Source organism: Lontra canadensis, unplaced genomic scaffold (genome assembly GCF_010015895.1).
Source record: "Lontra canadensis isolate GAN:19392208 unplaced genomic scaffold, GSC_riverotter_1.0 scaffold38, whole genome shotgun sequence".
NCBI classification, from domain to species: domain Eukaryota; kingdom Metazoa; phylum Chordata; class Mammalia; order Carnivora; family Mustelidae; genus Lontra; species Lontra canadensis.
Window position 1 is genome coordinate 4390817 of NW_022631032.1, and position 15692 is coordinate 4406508.

At 51.0% G+C, this 15692-nt stretch overlaps 1 protein-coding gene across 1 annotated transcript in view; it reads left to right on the forward strand.

The window, feature by feature from the left end:
* The first annotated feature begins 976 nt into the window (after window positions 1-976).
* HEG1 (heart development protein with EGF like domains 1) overlaps window positions 977-15692 on the forward strand; it is an 85361-nt gene continuing 70645 nt past the window's right edge. The window contains exon 1 of the mRNA XM_032869448.1: window positions 977-1329. Within this exon, the coding sequence (XP_032725339.1) occupies window positions 996-1329 (334 nt within the window). The 5' untranslated portion in view covers window positions 977-995. The remainder of the gene's footprint in view (window positions 1330-15692) is intronic.

The window sequence follows — 15692 nt, forward strand, 5'->3', positions numbered from 1 at the left end:
CGATCTCTGTGTGTTCCTTTGTTTAATTTTCTATCTGCAACCCCTTTTCTGATTATGAGTTTGCCTAGCCATGCCCGAATTCATTTCTCTTTTGCCGGTGGCCTGTTTGGGTGTCCTGGAGGTGACATTTCTGCAGAACTCTTGGTGTGAGCCAAAGGCAGTGGTCCCATGGGGATGGAGTCCAGGCTTGAGAAGGCTTTGGAGAATAAGGTGACTCCCGCGTTGGGCACAGGATGAGGTGTGTTAGGCTTGGCAGCAGCGAACCCAGCACCAGCCCTGAGGCCTGGAGGAGGAGTGGTGGTGGTGGGAGGGGAGGGTGGCAGTTCCAATTAGCTAGGGGCAGTGACCTCGCGCGGTGGGGAGAGGGGAACAGGTTCCACTTCTTTCACGCACCAGAGCACTTTGTACAATCTGGTTAGTGCTAACCACATCACCCAGTACCCGCTTTTCATCCACTTACTGGGCATTCAAGGAGTTGGGAAATTCCGGTCCCGATTGGGAGGACTCGGTTTTTCTGATTTTTCTCCCAGTGGCAGAGCAACCCTAATGGGGGTGGCGAGGGCGTGTGTGTGTGTGTGTGTGTGAGAAAGAGAGAGAGAGAGAGAGAGACCAAAGTTGGCCGGCTGTGCGGACCTCACCCCGCGGTCCCCGGCCGGCCCCCGCCCCCTTCCTGCCCTCTCCCCGCCCCCGGCCCGGCCGCGCTCGGCCGGTGATGTCAACCCGAGGAGGAGCCGCCCGCCCGCCCGCGGCCCGCCCGGGCTAATTAGCATGTAGCGGCGCCTGGGCCGCCTCCGCCTCCGCCGCGCCCGCCCGCCCGGCCCCCGCCGCCCGCCCGCGGCTCCCCACAACTTTTGAGGCGGGGACTGCGCTCGCTGCCTCACTTCGCTCACTTCCCCGGCCCCGCGCGGCGCCCGCCGCCCGCTTCCCTCGCACCCGCGGCCGCCCCGCGCCCGCCCCGCGCGCCGGGCATGTGAGCGCGGGCGGGCGCCGCCACCATGGCCTCGCCGCCGCTCCCGCGCCCGCCGCTGCTGCTGCTGCTGCCGCCGCTGCTGCTCCTGCTGCTGCTGCCGCCGGCCGCCCCAGGGACGCGGGGTTGGCCGCCCTCGCCGGCCCTCCGCGCGCCGAGCGGGGCGCCCCTCGCAGGAGCGGGGCTGGCGCGGCCGCCGGAGCCCGGCCCCGAGCGCGAGCTGCCGCCCACGCCGCCGCCGCCCAAGCCACCCCGGGAGCGCCGCGGGCTCGCGTCCCCCGGCCCCAGCCGCACGGCCCTCGGGCTGGCCACCGCCGCACGCCGGGGACTCTTGCGCCGGGCCCCCCGAGGCGGGAGCGCGGGTGAGTGAGAGCCGCGGCCGGGCGCCGAGGAGCCTCGAGCTGGGGGGGCGTGGGCGCGCTTCTGGGCCGCATCCCCCGCCCTAGGCCCTCTTGCGAGCTCGGTCCCGGCCGGGGCCCCCCGCTGACCCGGGTCCCTGGTTGGGGGGTGGGGGTGGCCCAGGGGTGGGCAGCCTGGGAGGGCGGCGGGCGGGAGAGTGGCTTTCCTAGACGCTTTCGCCAGTGGCGGGACTGGGGGTGTGACCGCCCTGTTCTCCCCCCACCCCTTGGAAGAAGAAAACTTGTCTTCCATAGTGCACCCCAGACCTCTCCCCCCCAACACCTCCCTTTGAAAAATAGAAAGGAACCGAACCCCCCCCTCCCCCCGCCACCGCAAACCTTCCAAAAGTGCTTCTCCCACCGCGGAGGTGATAACATCTTCCCGTCAATTCCCCAATTCCATTCTTTTCCTGTAGCTAAATGGTCTCTCCAGGTACAGAGCCTAACTTTTAAATATAAATACCTGATTTTTAAGGGTTCTAGCCTTGAGGATATTGGAAAGGACAAAGGATGTAGTTGGAAACACAACGCTCTACTGGTTCACTCTAAAAGCAGAGGAGGGACCGGGGCGATGGTGTGGAGGTGGGGGGTTGCAAGGGCAAACCCCTGCAGGGCAAACAGTGGCACTGGACTGTCCCTGAGCCTTTCCTCTCCCCCCCACCTCTTTCCTTTCCCAATGGGCCTCTGCTCCATTCATAGCCACTGCCTATCCTGCTCAGAAAGGGACCTGCCCCCACTCCTCTGGACCTTTTTATGCATTTTCTTCTTTAGATCTGGAAGAAATGGTTAGGATCCAGTGGAATTCCAAACACAATACCATTGTGACATTGGGAATGTCACCGCTTTTGATCTCAGTTTCTCCATCTGTGAAATGGAAGTGATGATTCCTGTTCCCCCTAGCCTCCTAGTGATGGCATGACAAAATGAAAGTAAAAATAAATGACAAGTGCTTTGAACAGTCAGCAATGTGGTGGTGTTAGCCATTGCCTTCCTGTGAGTGACACAAGGCATACCCTCTCTCTCAGGGTCATTCTGGAAAAACAAGGTTGCTGGCAACACTGGTATTGATTTGAATTTTAGGTGAAGTTTGAGAAGATTTCCTTTTCCTAATTGGCACTTCATTTAAGTTTATCATATCACACACACTATCTGGTATAGGAATTAGCTGGCTTCATTGAACCTAGGGATGCTTCCCCTACTTAAATAAGAAAAAAGTTAAAAAAAAAAAAGTGGTCAGACCCCCAGTAAAAACTCAACTCCGTATTCAGTAGTATTCCCGTCATTGCAGAATGCTTTGTCCTTGTGAATTTCTAAGCCACTGGCCCAAGACTGAGAAACTCGGAACAGTAAGGAAAGGGAGGGGGGAAAGAAGCTTTAGAAGACCGATCAGAGACATACCCACTGTGACTGACTTCAGATGACTTACATCGTACATTGTTTTAAGTTCCATGGGAAGGAATCAACATGAAAGAGAACATTCCCAGGCTTTCCCACACTAGAAAAGTAACTAAGGAACACTGTGTAGTATGTTGTGAGTTTTCTAAGTAGAGATGGAGTACAGGGGATCGAGTCCCTTCCAGAGGAGACACCCAAGAGCTGGGGGGCAGGTTTCTCTGGTTGGTGGTCAGGCATTCTTAGCTGCGGAGTCCCATCTTATTAGGAATGGGTGGAGGGATGCTGATTTGTGGGGACACTGGGTGGATAAGGCTTGCACTCCAGTCTCCTTCCTTTTCACAGCTGGGTATCCCTACACATCACAGAAAGCTGGGCCTTACAGGCAGAGGGATAGTAGAGGAAACTGGCTTAGGGGGATGCAGCAGGTAAGAATTGGGGCTGATCTCTTTTGCTGGTTAGACATGCCCCTGCCCTAAGGAACCCACACTTGTTCCTAGGTGTGGCAGTAACACTGCTAGTCTTGGCCTTGCAACATTTCCAGTTTGATACATTTTGGAAGCTGAGAGCCATGGAGGCCTGGGGTGCATGAGGCTTTGGAGGAATGCACACGGGAGTCCCCAGAGCAGGTAGCAGGAGCCAGAGTAATACAAAACTTCCCCTACCTAAGTGGGTCTCTCCTGGCACCCCCCCGCAAAGCCGACCCAAGTCATGCCTGCTCTTCAGCAGACCTAAGGCTGGATCTCAGGTGGGATGTTAGAAAGGCGAGGTTAAGAGAGGAAATTGATTACCTGTTGAAAACTGCTAGAAGCTACTAACCGTGGCTGAGGATCCAACATGACCTGTGCTTGGTTTCTAGTGGTGGTTCAAACAACGTCACTTAGAGGGGAAACGGCAATGAACAAGAGAGCCAGCAGTAAGTGATTTCTGTGAGTCTGTAGTAATGTCTTTGTGTTTGGGGGAGGTGCTCGCTCCTGCTGGTAATGAGCCCCAAGTCTTAGAAATAATGTGCTTCATTTGATTGTTGGGGAAACTGCCTGCAGCCCCTTCTGCTGTGGGCATACCAGTGGTCAGTGCCTGGCACTCATGGCTGGGGCTTCTGGATACATGGGTGTCAACAGCAGGGGCCGGAGATGTCCTTTTCTTCCTTGGGGGCCATTTCTAGCCCTTTTCGTCTTGGCAGAGGGCAGGACTCTCGCTGCTGAGTACGCGTACTTGTGTTCCATTTGTGGGGTGTTTGCCTGCCTTTGTCGGCAAGTCCCCTACTTGTGTACCCACCTATCACCCTGCTGACTGTTCAGATGAAATTCGTGGCTGGTGTTTGAGCTGGTGGAGATGGAGAAGATGCTAAGTCCTAGAGATTTTCTTTTTCTTGGTGTGTGTGTGTGTGTGTGTGTGTGTGTGTGTGTTTGGACAACTTAGGACTTCCTGAGCCGCAGCTCTGAGTGCATAAGTGTATATGCCTTGATTTTTGTGTGCTCCGTGGACCATGCTTTAATTGTGAGATCTGCAGATGAAAGGGGATGAAAAAGGCTTAAGTCTTAATGAGAATCAATGCAAAAGGAAAGAACTTTTCCCACCCAAAGGGGAAATGACGCTGAGTAGCTGAGCAGCCAGCCCAAGGAATAATAATCTTAGAAAAATGCAGCTCCCTGGAGCAAAGGAAGCGCTGTGAGCCCGGCCCCTCCTTACATAGCTGTCCCCTGAAGTGCTCTAACTTTTCAGGCCAACTAGCCGGAGCTGCAGGGAGAAGCATGACACAGGGCAGCGGCCCAGGCTGGGCGGGAGGGGGCCCCAGAGGGAAGAGCATGTGCTGAGGCTGGGAGGGGTCGTGGTGGGGATTCCTGAGAAGCCCACTTGCGTTGATGCACGCTGCTCCAAATAGAAGGAAGTGTGTGGGGAAAGGGATTTTCTGTGGCGTGAGTGTGTGTGTGTGTGTGTTCGTGTGGTGTGTTTAAAAGCCACATCCTTTTAACCTTGCAAGAGCCCTTTTACTGCTTCCCTCGATGGGCGTGCAAATGCTGAACTGGTATTTTATGCCCAAGACCTGAACCATGTGGGTAGAGGAAGAACAAAAGAGGTCTGGTGCCCAGCTGGGCAGTGACTGCATACCTAGGCTTGGGGGGCTGGGGAAGGAGCCTGTGTGGTCCCCTGTGACTTCAGCGGCCCTGCTGAGCCGGCTGGGAGCTGTGTTCTTGGGGCTGACTTGCAGCCGTCTCAGAGATTCTCACAAAGCGAGCAGAGAACAGATGGCAGTTGTGGTTATTAGCCGCTTACTGCCTTCTTCCGTGGCTTCGCTCTGCCCACCCCACTTTAGGGAAGGAGACCAGTTTGGGGTTGTCCTTGGACTTGCAGCTTTGAGCACCAGTGGGGTCTGGTTGGCGCTTTCTCATTTAAGCCTCAAAAAAGTCCTGGAAGGGAGATCCCTGCTCCTTCACAGTGGTCGGAGCGGAAGCCTGGTGAGCTTGGATCACACAGTACACGGAGGAACCAAAATTCAGATGGGTTTATACCAGATTCATTTGTTCTCACCACGGTTTGAGAACGGTGCAGCCTCGGTCTTCTCGATGGGATCTCCAGGACCAGTGCAGCGTGCTGCTTCCTCTCTTCCTTGGTCCCTTGCTCCTGCCCTTTCCTGGAGATCAGGGCACAGAGGCAGGAGGAGGCTATGGAAGTGGTGGTGGGTGGGGACAAGTTGTCCTACAGAGTAGAGATCCAAACAAAAAAAAAATTTTTTTTTTTGAAATCGCTCAAGACAAGACCATAAGTCTGTCTACATGTATGAAATGTCATTTGATGTAGATATGGTGAATTGTGCCCTCTCTGTGTGCCAGTCCATATGGTATCGATGGCAGAGGTTACGCCATTAATTATGGGCCCTGCCGAAATGAGTTGATGATGTTCTCACTGGGCTCTGTGCTGGGAACGTGGCTGATTTTATGCGGCAGCTGTTACGCAACCGTGTTCACTAGGAGGAGAGGTTGGATGGTACCCCGATTCAGAGGTGGTGAAATTGTTTTCTTTCTAATGGCTGAGCATGCCCTCTCCGACCCATTCCCTCTTCATCTTGCACAGACAGAACAAAGATGTTTCTATCCTGGCTTTTCCCTCTTCTTTTTGTTGTAGTGGGGCTGGTGTGTCAGGCTGTGTCAGTCTGGCTAATCTGTAAACCAAAAAGCACTGATAGAGTCCTTTCTATGTGTGGGGAGCTCTGCCAGGTGATGTGGATCCCCCCATAGACGGGAGTCTTGTTGGGGCACCAGCATCCACGCTGGAACCAGTAGAATGATGGTGTGTTAGTGATCCAGAAAGGTCACAAGAAGATCACACTGACCGAAGGAATGGTGTGGAGAGAGGTGGCTGGAGAGGTGGAGAGGCTGCGGGGGGCCGGAAACGTGGGCAGGAGGAGAGTGTGGAGTGGGATATGGATAGCACAGAGAGGGTAGGGTATTGGCATCAGCAAAATCACACATACTACAAAGCTCAAGACCGACTCCTACTCCCTCCCCTTCCTTTCCTTTTCCTTTCCTTCCCTTCCCTTCTTAAAAAATCTATTTTAGGGATGCCTGGGTGGCTCAACTGGTTAAGCATCTGCCTTCGGCCCAGGTTGTCATCCTGCGGTCCTGGGATCGAGCCCCATGTTGGGCTCCCTGTGCAGCAGGGAGTCTACTTCTCCTTTTCCCGCTACCCCTCCCCACCACTTATGCGCACTCTCTCTTTGTCAAATAAATAAATGAAATCTTTTTTAAAAAATTATTTGAGAGAGGGGCGCCTGGGTGGCTCAGTTGTTGAGCATCTGCGTTTGGCTCGCGTCATGATCCCAGAGTCCTGGGTTCGAGCCCTGCATCGGGCTCCCTGCTCGGTGGGAAGCCAGCTTCTCCCTCTCCCACTCTCCCTGCTTGTGTTCCCTCTCTGGCTGTGTTTCTCTATGTCAAATAAATAAAATCTTTTAAAAAAAATTATTTGAGAGAGAGAGAGAATACGCAGGGGTCATGAGGGGTAGAGGGAGGGGGAAGGAGAAAATCTCCAGCAGACTCCCACTGAGTAGGAGCCCAGCTAGAGCCTCCATCCTACAGTCCTGAGATCGTGACCTGAGCTGAAATCAAGAGTCAGGTGGTTAACCGACTGAGCCACGCAGGTGCACCTGAAAAGCTTGACTTTTCAATTGGAACTGGTCAGTAGCCAGGAAGTCCAGGGAAGAGTGCACCTGTTAGGGTCCAGAGAGAAGTGGAGAGAAGACCAGACTGGAAAGGTGGATTTGGGCCAATCATGGAGGGCTTTAAAGGCCTGCTTGCAGCGTTTGTTTTCATCTGAGGAGCCTCTGAGAGCTCTTGAGGAAGGAGCAGTACTGTTTGCTTGGTCACTGTTCCTTTGTGCTTGGAGCTGGGGCTCGCAGATGAACCACACGTTTGTCTGTCCTTCCTACAGTCCGGGACTTACTTCAGAAATCTGGGAATGCTAGCAGGCAGCTTATCAGCATGTTGGGAGGAAAACACTGAAGGCATGGACTAGAATGGGGGCAGTGGACATGGAAGGGAGCAAAGCAGGGACCATTTACAGGAGGACGGCCGGAGAGCCTGGTGATTACTTGGCCGAGGGGATGATGGCGACAGGGTCTTAAATGAGAAGCTGACAAGCATTCAGCATGTGTCTCCTTCCTTTACCCTCTGCATCTTTGTTCTGGGGGAGCAGGGAGGGGACTCCAGTTGCTTCTGCTTCTCCACAGATCGCAAATCTGCCCCTACAATCTCCACGGCTCTGTTTTGCTCTCCCTGCCTCCATGCATGCTCTCCCTCTGATCCTGTTCACAGGACCCAGGGCAATCTTCTTAAATGTAATTCAGGTCACCTCACTCTCAGGCTGAAAACCCTCCAAGGGCTTTACATTGTACTTAGAATAAAAGAAAATAAAATAAAAAATCCAGACTCCCTGCTGGGATGCCAGGTCTGCAGCCCCTGCCCTGCTGACTCTCCAGCCTCTTCTTGGCTGTATCCCCTTCTAACCATGCCAGGCAGTTGCACATAACATTCCAGACCCCATTCTGTCCTGCAGACTGGGTGCATGGTGTGTGCAACCGTCCTCTAGGCAGAGGGAACAGCCAATGCGAAGGCCAGAATAAGCTTTCATGTCTTGGGTTTGGAAAGAAGGCTGCTGTGGCTAGATCACGTAGGGTCCTGAGAACCACGGTAGGACAGTCAGATTTTCTGCTTGGCTCCATGAGGGGTTTTAGCAGAGGAGTGATGTGGAGAGGAGACTGGGAAGACGAGGCAGGAAATGAAGGTGGGAAGGCAGGGCTAGTTCAGTGCCTGACCCGTGGTAAGCACTCATGGTATTTGTTGAGTAAATGGATGCTAAAGGGAACCATTTATGATAAAGGGAAAATAGGTCCACATACAAAAATTGGAGGTAGAAAGAAGAACGCATGCTTGCAGTAATATTTCTCTGACTGAGCAGCCCTCATGTTCTTGGATCTTTGAACACGGGATGGGCAATACCTTCCTCATACTTTACCTCTCAGTGCAATAGGACAGTGGACTGGACGGTCTACTCCAGCTGAGGGAGAGCGCAGACGGCAGAGGGGCTGCATCGTTACTGTCGGGCAGTCTGGGGTGCCTGGGCTGGGGTGTTGCTGTGGTTGGGGGGGTGTCTCTGGAGTTCAGGGTTTAGATGTATGTCTCTAGTGTGTTTGTCTGTTGCTTGCATTCCTGTTCCCTTGTTGGCCCAGGAGCCCTCAGAAGGCAAGGATGCCTCTCCCTGTCAGTCAGGGGCCCCCTCCTCTCTGACATTTGTTTCCTCTGGAAGCCTGCCTTGCTGTCAGTCAACAGTGAGGCCGTGAGGTGACATTTTTGACTGAGGCTGAAGACAAAGTGCGAGCATTGAGGTATTTTCAAGCTCTGTCATCATCTTTGCCTTTTGAAAAGTGTAACATTAAAAAATAATAAAATAAAAATCATAACACTTATTTTTTCTGATTATGTAAGGTTTTTTTTTTTAAGAATTTATTTATTTATTTGACAGACAGAGATCACAAGTAGGCAGAGAGGCAGGCAGAGAGAGAGGAAGGGAAGCAGGCTCCCTGCTGAGCAGAGAGCCCGATGCTAACCCACTGAGCCACCCAGGCGCCCCAGATTATGTAAGTTTTATATGTGTAGCATATACGATTTGGAAGTTACAGAAAAATGAAGGCAGCAAATGAAATATCACCTATATTCCAACTACTAGAAGCATATTAAAACATTAGCAATTATTATAGTTCTCAGTTATAAGGAATATAAAAGTATATATTTCAAAATAGGATACACAGGGGTGCCTGGCCAGCTCAGTCGTAAAGCATGTCTTGATCTTGGGGTTGTGAGTTTGAGCCCCACGATGTAGAGCTTACTTAAAAAAAAATAGGATACACACCTCCACAGCCCCCCCCATATATATGACACATGTATATTTCTGTGTGATATCCAGAAAGGATATTGTCCCATTATAACTTTTAGCTGTGTCTTTATTGGCTATATAACTGTTTCCAATTTTTTACTGTCATAAATAATGCTGTGATGAACATATTTGTGCATCAGTTTTTATATTTGTCTCTGATTATTTGCTTAGTGTTAATTCCTGGATGTGGAAATTGTTAAAATTCCTGACCCTACTACCAAATGGTACCAGATTATTTCAACAGCATTGTATGATTATGTAGATCTCACCACACCCTGTGTATTACCAGGCAGTTTGATTAAAACACAGTACGTTTCTCCTGCCTTTCTTTTTTATCCAGATGTCTTCAGATAATGGCGTGTGTGTGTTTGTGTGTGTGTGTGTGCGTGTGTGTTGGGTGTGGCCAATCATAACATCTCTCTACTAACCACATTTCTGGAAGTTTCTGGGGCTCCACCTCATTCTGTGGTCTGAATAAGTTGAAGAGAAGATGTTTTGGTGGGTGACTGACTCTGCGGGGCATTCAACTAGCAGGAACATGGCGGACACTGCTGATGGAGGTGGGTTCCTCCAGAGCGGGCAGCAGCCCTCCGCCATGTTGTGTTAGGGGAGCTCTGTCTGGGCAGGAAGGCAGCCAAGCCAAATGCTGTGGGCAAAGTGGCCAGGCAGAAGGGAAACAGTATTTTAGAAAGAACTGGAATGCAAGATTTGGGGTGGGGCAAGAGAATGCCACAGAGACCTTGTATCTTTCTAAACGAGAGTCATTTCATTGGCAATAATTGATCCTTTAAATTGTGACATACAGGGCAAAATTAGATTTCAGTTTTCAGTCTATAAGAACATTTTGAGAATTCTCTTTACCTTCAGAGAATCTTAGACTGTCTGGGTTTGAAGGGACCTTTATAAAGCTTTCTTGGGGTACCTGGGTGGCTCAGTTGGTTAAGCCCCCGACTCTTGATTTCAGCTCTGGTCATGGTCTCAGGGTCCTGAGATGGAACCCTGTACTTTGTGCTGGGTGTGGAGCCTGCTCAGGATTCACTTTCTCCCTCTCCCCTTTCCCTTCCCCTCCTTCTCTCTCTTTCTCTCTCAAAAAAGCTTTCTTCATTCATTAAATGATGGACTTATTTCCAAACTAAGTAGGGAAAAAGGCTCTCACTCTTTTGACTCATCTACCCTGGTTGATTTCTAGCCAAAGTGAATAAATTTTACTTTGTGCTCAGAAACTTTTGGTCTCTTTGTTCAGGACATGGTACAAGATTAGAGGTCACCTTAGATTGGGAGATATCTTACAAATCCAGACGCTTCCAACGGAGTGATGTGACTGGCTGCATTTCACAGACACAGTTGTTCCTGGAAAAGTTCTGGAAACCAGGGAAACAATTTCACAACCATGACAGTGACAGAGCTATAGCTCATTGTGGAAGTGATGCTCCAGCAATGGGAGTGGCCGGAGGCACCAGAAGGTTCAGGGTCAAGGCTTGGCTCTGCCTCTGAGACACGGGGTAACTTTGGGCCTATTGCTTCCTGCTCTGGGCCTTCCATTTTCTTACTTATGAAATAAAGTGTTGGTCCATCCCATGCTGAAAGCTTTATTTCTAAGGGTATCATGTTTATCCTGTGAATACATTCTGACTTCCATGATGCTGGCCTGACATGTGAGGAGACTCAACACCTGGCTTCCTAGCTGAGGGTCGGGGAGCTGTGGAACCTGCGTGAGGGACACCTGTGAGCCTGCTGGACCTCTAGCTCCTTTAGAGGAGGACTGGGTTATACCTGTCTTCAGCCTTGGCCCAGGAAGCATCTGTCCAGCTGGTGGCGACCCACTACCCAGGTGATACTGCAGCAGCACCAGCTCCCACGTGACCTAGGGCTCCTGTCAGAAGATCTAAGGAGCTGCAAAGCCCATTCTAACTCCACACACGCTGTTAAAAATGGACACATTCTTTTTGCTCTATACTTTGGTTCTGGGATACCTGAGCTTCATGGTATTCTCCTGGCTTTCCCACCACGTAAGAATGTCCGAGGAAGGCTACCAGGTCAGGTGGTGTGGCAGGCAGGCTCTGTGTTCTCCATTCCTGCGGTTGCGGGGGCCTCGAGGAGTGACTTGGATCTCACTGGAGACCCTGAATAACAGCAGCCCCCGTGTCTCTGCTGGGAAGGAACTGGGCTACTGAAAGTACGGAGACAGATTTGACACGTGTGACAGATTTCTGCTCAATGTCTTTGATAAGTCGGGAGATAAGGAGGAAGACAGGTGACTAGAAGAGGAGAAGGCCAGGGTCAAGCTCACTGGCTGACCCTGGGCCGTCCTTGTCCGTGTGCATTGAAGCAGTCCCTTTGGAGGACAGAATAGTGGGAATACAGGAGAAAGACACCCGGTTGGAATGGTTGGACATTGTTCTTTGCACAAGGTTGTTACTAGTGATTATCATGAGTTAGGCTAATACTGAAAACCACTCCATTTTTCCTTTCCTTAGTGGTAGAGGGAGATGGAAACAGCTCAAGCTGGGCATGAATGTCATTCCTGTAGCCTCTGGGCCACCAGGACTTTTGTTGTGCCATGCAGCAAGACATGTTCTGGAATCATCTCTTGCCAGGGTGTGGATAAGAGCCCTGTGGATTTGCAGTCATGGACCTGGGGAGGTCCAGGCTTGGGAGGCAGGGAGCCTCAGTTCAGACTTGCAGGTTGGGGGACCTCAGTGGGTTACTCAGCCTCTCTGTGACTTTGGTTTCTTATCTGTCAAAGGGGCTATTAGTGGGCCCTACTTACAGAATGTAAGTGTCCTCTATCCCTGTGAAACAGATTGCTTGTTGCTGGGGCAGGGGAGCTCTGTAAATTCTGGGGCCATGGTGATGCTGCTGAAATCAATGCTTGTCTATCCTGACCTTTGTATTGACGACAATACACCCTTCACCTCCAGGTTCATTGGATGGGAGACAAGTTCCAAATGCAAAGGGCTCAAGTCCAAGGACATTTGTTCCTTGATCCGCCCACCCTGACCCTGGGCCCTGCCAGCCTCACTTCTTGGTATTCCTAGAAGTTTCTCTCCATCCTTAGCTTCCAATGCAGTGAGGAAAGAGCAAGATTTGAAGACTTGAAGACGGAAAACTAAGTGCCACCAATATAGCCCTCACCCATAGTCATCTGAAGAGGCTGGCTTAATTAGGATTCAATAAAAGCAGTATGTGAGGGGTGACTTAAAAATAATAGGCCTTTAAAATCAGAGTAGGACCTCTGGGGCCAAAGGGTAGACCTCCTTCAGGTCAGAATCTTTGGAGGTTATTGACGCAGCCCTCAAAAAGCGTTTGAAGGAGTCGGGAGTGACCTGTGGAGCCAGTGCCTGGGTCACCAGCAGCTCACAGGTGTTTTCTTTTCCCTTAAACCTCATCCCGGAACCAAAATGGGGTCACGTATCTCAGTCTCCTGCATCAGTCATTAGATTGGACTTTGGATTTTTGTCTGTTTCCAGAATAACCCACATCCATTACCGGGGATGGAAATGTGTCATTATTCAGGAAACTCAAGACTGTTCCTTAGGCTCTGTTAAAGATGAGAAGATCTTAGGAAATAGCTTGAGGAGTAACAGTGTTATTGGAGTAAGTATGGTCTTAATGGGGTCTCTTCCAAGAGGACATGTTCATTGGCAGGTGATTTCCTGTGGTTGACTGGGAATTACGTAGAATATGGCCATGCCTGGCGGTGACGGCGTGCTGCTGTGTGTGGCCACAGGCAGGGTTAGGACAGAGAGATGCCAGTGGCAACTCACGACCTCTGACAGTCTTAACCCCTTCGCCTTCTAGCTAGGCCCAGGGCATCTGCCTCATGTCCCTGGGTCTTCCTTTCCCTGTTTAGAATCGGGGCTAATGATACCTCTCCTGCTTCCTTGACAAGGGTCTCAAGGAGGAGGAGGAGCAAATATAATTATGACTGTGAATGCACTTTAAATGCAGACACAGCGACTAATTTGAGTCAGAATACAGTGAACTGACTATGAGCCGGGCCAGGCATCCCATCTCTGAGACTGTTGTCATATCTGCAAAAATGAGACTATACTGCCAGTTCCGTCCACCTCACAGTGCTGCTGTCGGGGTGAGATGAAAGGTCATCCACGTGGAGAGGCATTGTAAGCATGCATCAGGCCTTACGATTATTACTCTGGGTAAGGAGGGTCTTCAGCAAGCAGGTGCATGTCGGCAGACGAGTAGAAAGTAGGAGAGGAGGGAGAGAGAGAACATTCTAGAAAATCTTACTGGCCTCTTTTCAGTCTGCCATCTCTGTCCTGTCAGTGGCTTTGGGTCTGGGTGACTAGCTCTTTCATCTCCTCTCCCTCCTACCAAGTGGGATGTTCTTCACAGGCCTGCCCTTAACCTTTCACCTGCAACTCAGTTTAGTATTTACTGAGCCAGTCTCTCCTAAAGGATGTGGAAATATGACCAAATAAATTATAGTTGTATAACAAGATAAAACAGTAGTTGAGAGGGAGCGAGTTCTCTAGGGAAGGCTTCTTGGAAGTGGTGTTCTCTAGCTGGTTGTGAGGAACGAGTCAGATTTTGCTAGAAGCCCGAGGGAAAGGGAGGGCATTTAGGTAGAGAGGTCCACAAAACAGAGGCATGGAGGGAAGACACAGCATGGCTTCACCTGTTTTCTCTGAGGGGGTGATTCCCATAACTACCTTTCTTCCCTTCAGATATCCGGGTCCCTGCCTTCAGCCGCCTGCCAAACATGTACACGTGTATCGTGGTTCACTCTCAACACAATAGATAACAATTATAAACGCAGACATGTCACCCCTTCCTCCCCAAGAACCTGCCCTCCCTTTGCTTGTTTATGGTCCCATTAGTTTCTCCATCACACATTTAGAGCCTCGACTATCTGTATCTTACGGCTTTTTCTTACTCACACGGAGTCTATCGACTCTTCCCCCTTTCCCTTGCTTTTTTCTTCTGATCCTGTCCATACACTTAATTCCTTTTGGACAGTGGGCCCCATAGGCTGCCAAGATATGGTACTTGGGTCCTGAAACGGCAGTTTGAATCCAGGCGTCCTCAGGGAGATGCCCCGGAAGCCCACCTGAGGAGCCCTGCCTGTGTCTCCCTGGCTTGCCCTTTAAGACTAGGTTGCCATTTCCCTGTAGCTCTTTGTCTTTTTGTCTTTGTCTTGCGCTTTCCTTTCTCATCCTTCATTCTTTTTTTTTTTTATTATTATTTCTGGGTTTTGGAGGTTTTTTTGTTTGTTTGTTGTTTTTTAGGTTTTTTAGATTGACCTTTGGAGTCAGACAGACCTGGGCTGGGGTCCCAGTGTAGTATTTGCTATGGAATCTTGGGCCATCTACTTAATCTCACGACACCTCAGTTTCCTTATCAACAAAATGGGGGGTAATAATGGCGCCCACCTGCCAGGGTTGTGGTGAGGATTGACTGGGACAGTCTGTGTGAAATGCCTGGCATGGTGTCTCGTCTGGGCTGCTGTGGTCATCATTGTCGTCATCACTGTCATGACCCTGCTTTGGTCATTAGTCTCCCTAACTTTAATCTCTTTTCTTCTCTCTGTAGATTTCTCCCTTCCCTTTTTGTTTTATTTCTCTTTCCTGCCCTCTTCCTTTCTTCTTCCTTGATTTTCTCTCTTTTTCTTAACTAGCTGGGGCATACAACTGATATAAAAGATTGGTTATGTTTGAATTGAGTGTCAAGTTTCCCAATCTTAATTGTAAAAGCCTCTTAGTAAACTTCATTTTTTAAAGATTTTATTTATTTATTTACAGAGAGAGACACGGCAAAAGAGGAAACACAAGCAGAGGGAGTGGGAGAGGGAGAGGCAGGCTCCCTACCGAGCAGGAAGCCTGATGCGGGGCTTGATCCCAGGACCCTGGGATCATGACCTGAGCCAAAGGCAGACACTTAACAACTGAGCCACCCAGGTGCCCCGCCTATTAGTAAACTTTAGATTTTGGTCTTTAAATAGGTTTTATTCATGCAGCCCCAAGGGCTCCGACGGGGCTGGCCATGAGAGCACCCCACCCTGGGACAGGCCGCGATAGCCCTGTCCTGCTCACTTCCCCTGCCCCTCTCAGCAGGCCCTCCGTGCTGCTGCATCATCCCACCGTGTACATCTTCTAACACAGTGAACTTTCCAGACAAGTGATGTTGCTTGAATTTTATTAGAGTCCTGGGCCCCGTCACACAGGGCTACGGAGCAAATTCACGGCAGGACTTAGCCGAAGTCAGGGGGCCACGCACAGCGTGTGAAGGCCCAGGGCCGCATCTCATTTCGTCCTCCCGCCAGCCTCCCTCCCACCTCCCTCTTCCTCCTCGGAACCAGGATGTTTTTCCTTTGGCCTTTTTATTGTTTTGCCAAGCTGGCGGCCCTCCTTTGGTGGAGCTCTGCCACCGGGCTTCCTCTCTGGGTGTGAGCGAATGTTAGGGTGACAACACGGGAGACAGGCCTGCTTCCTTGTCTCCCCCCAGCTTCACTTCCAGGCACCACAGGCCCCCTTCTCAAAACTGTC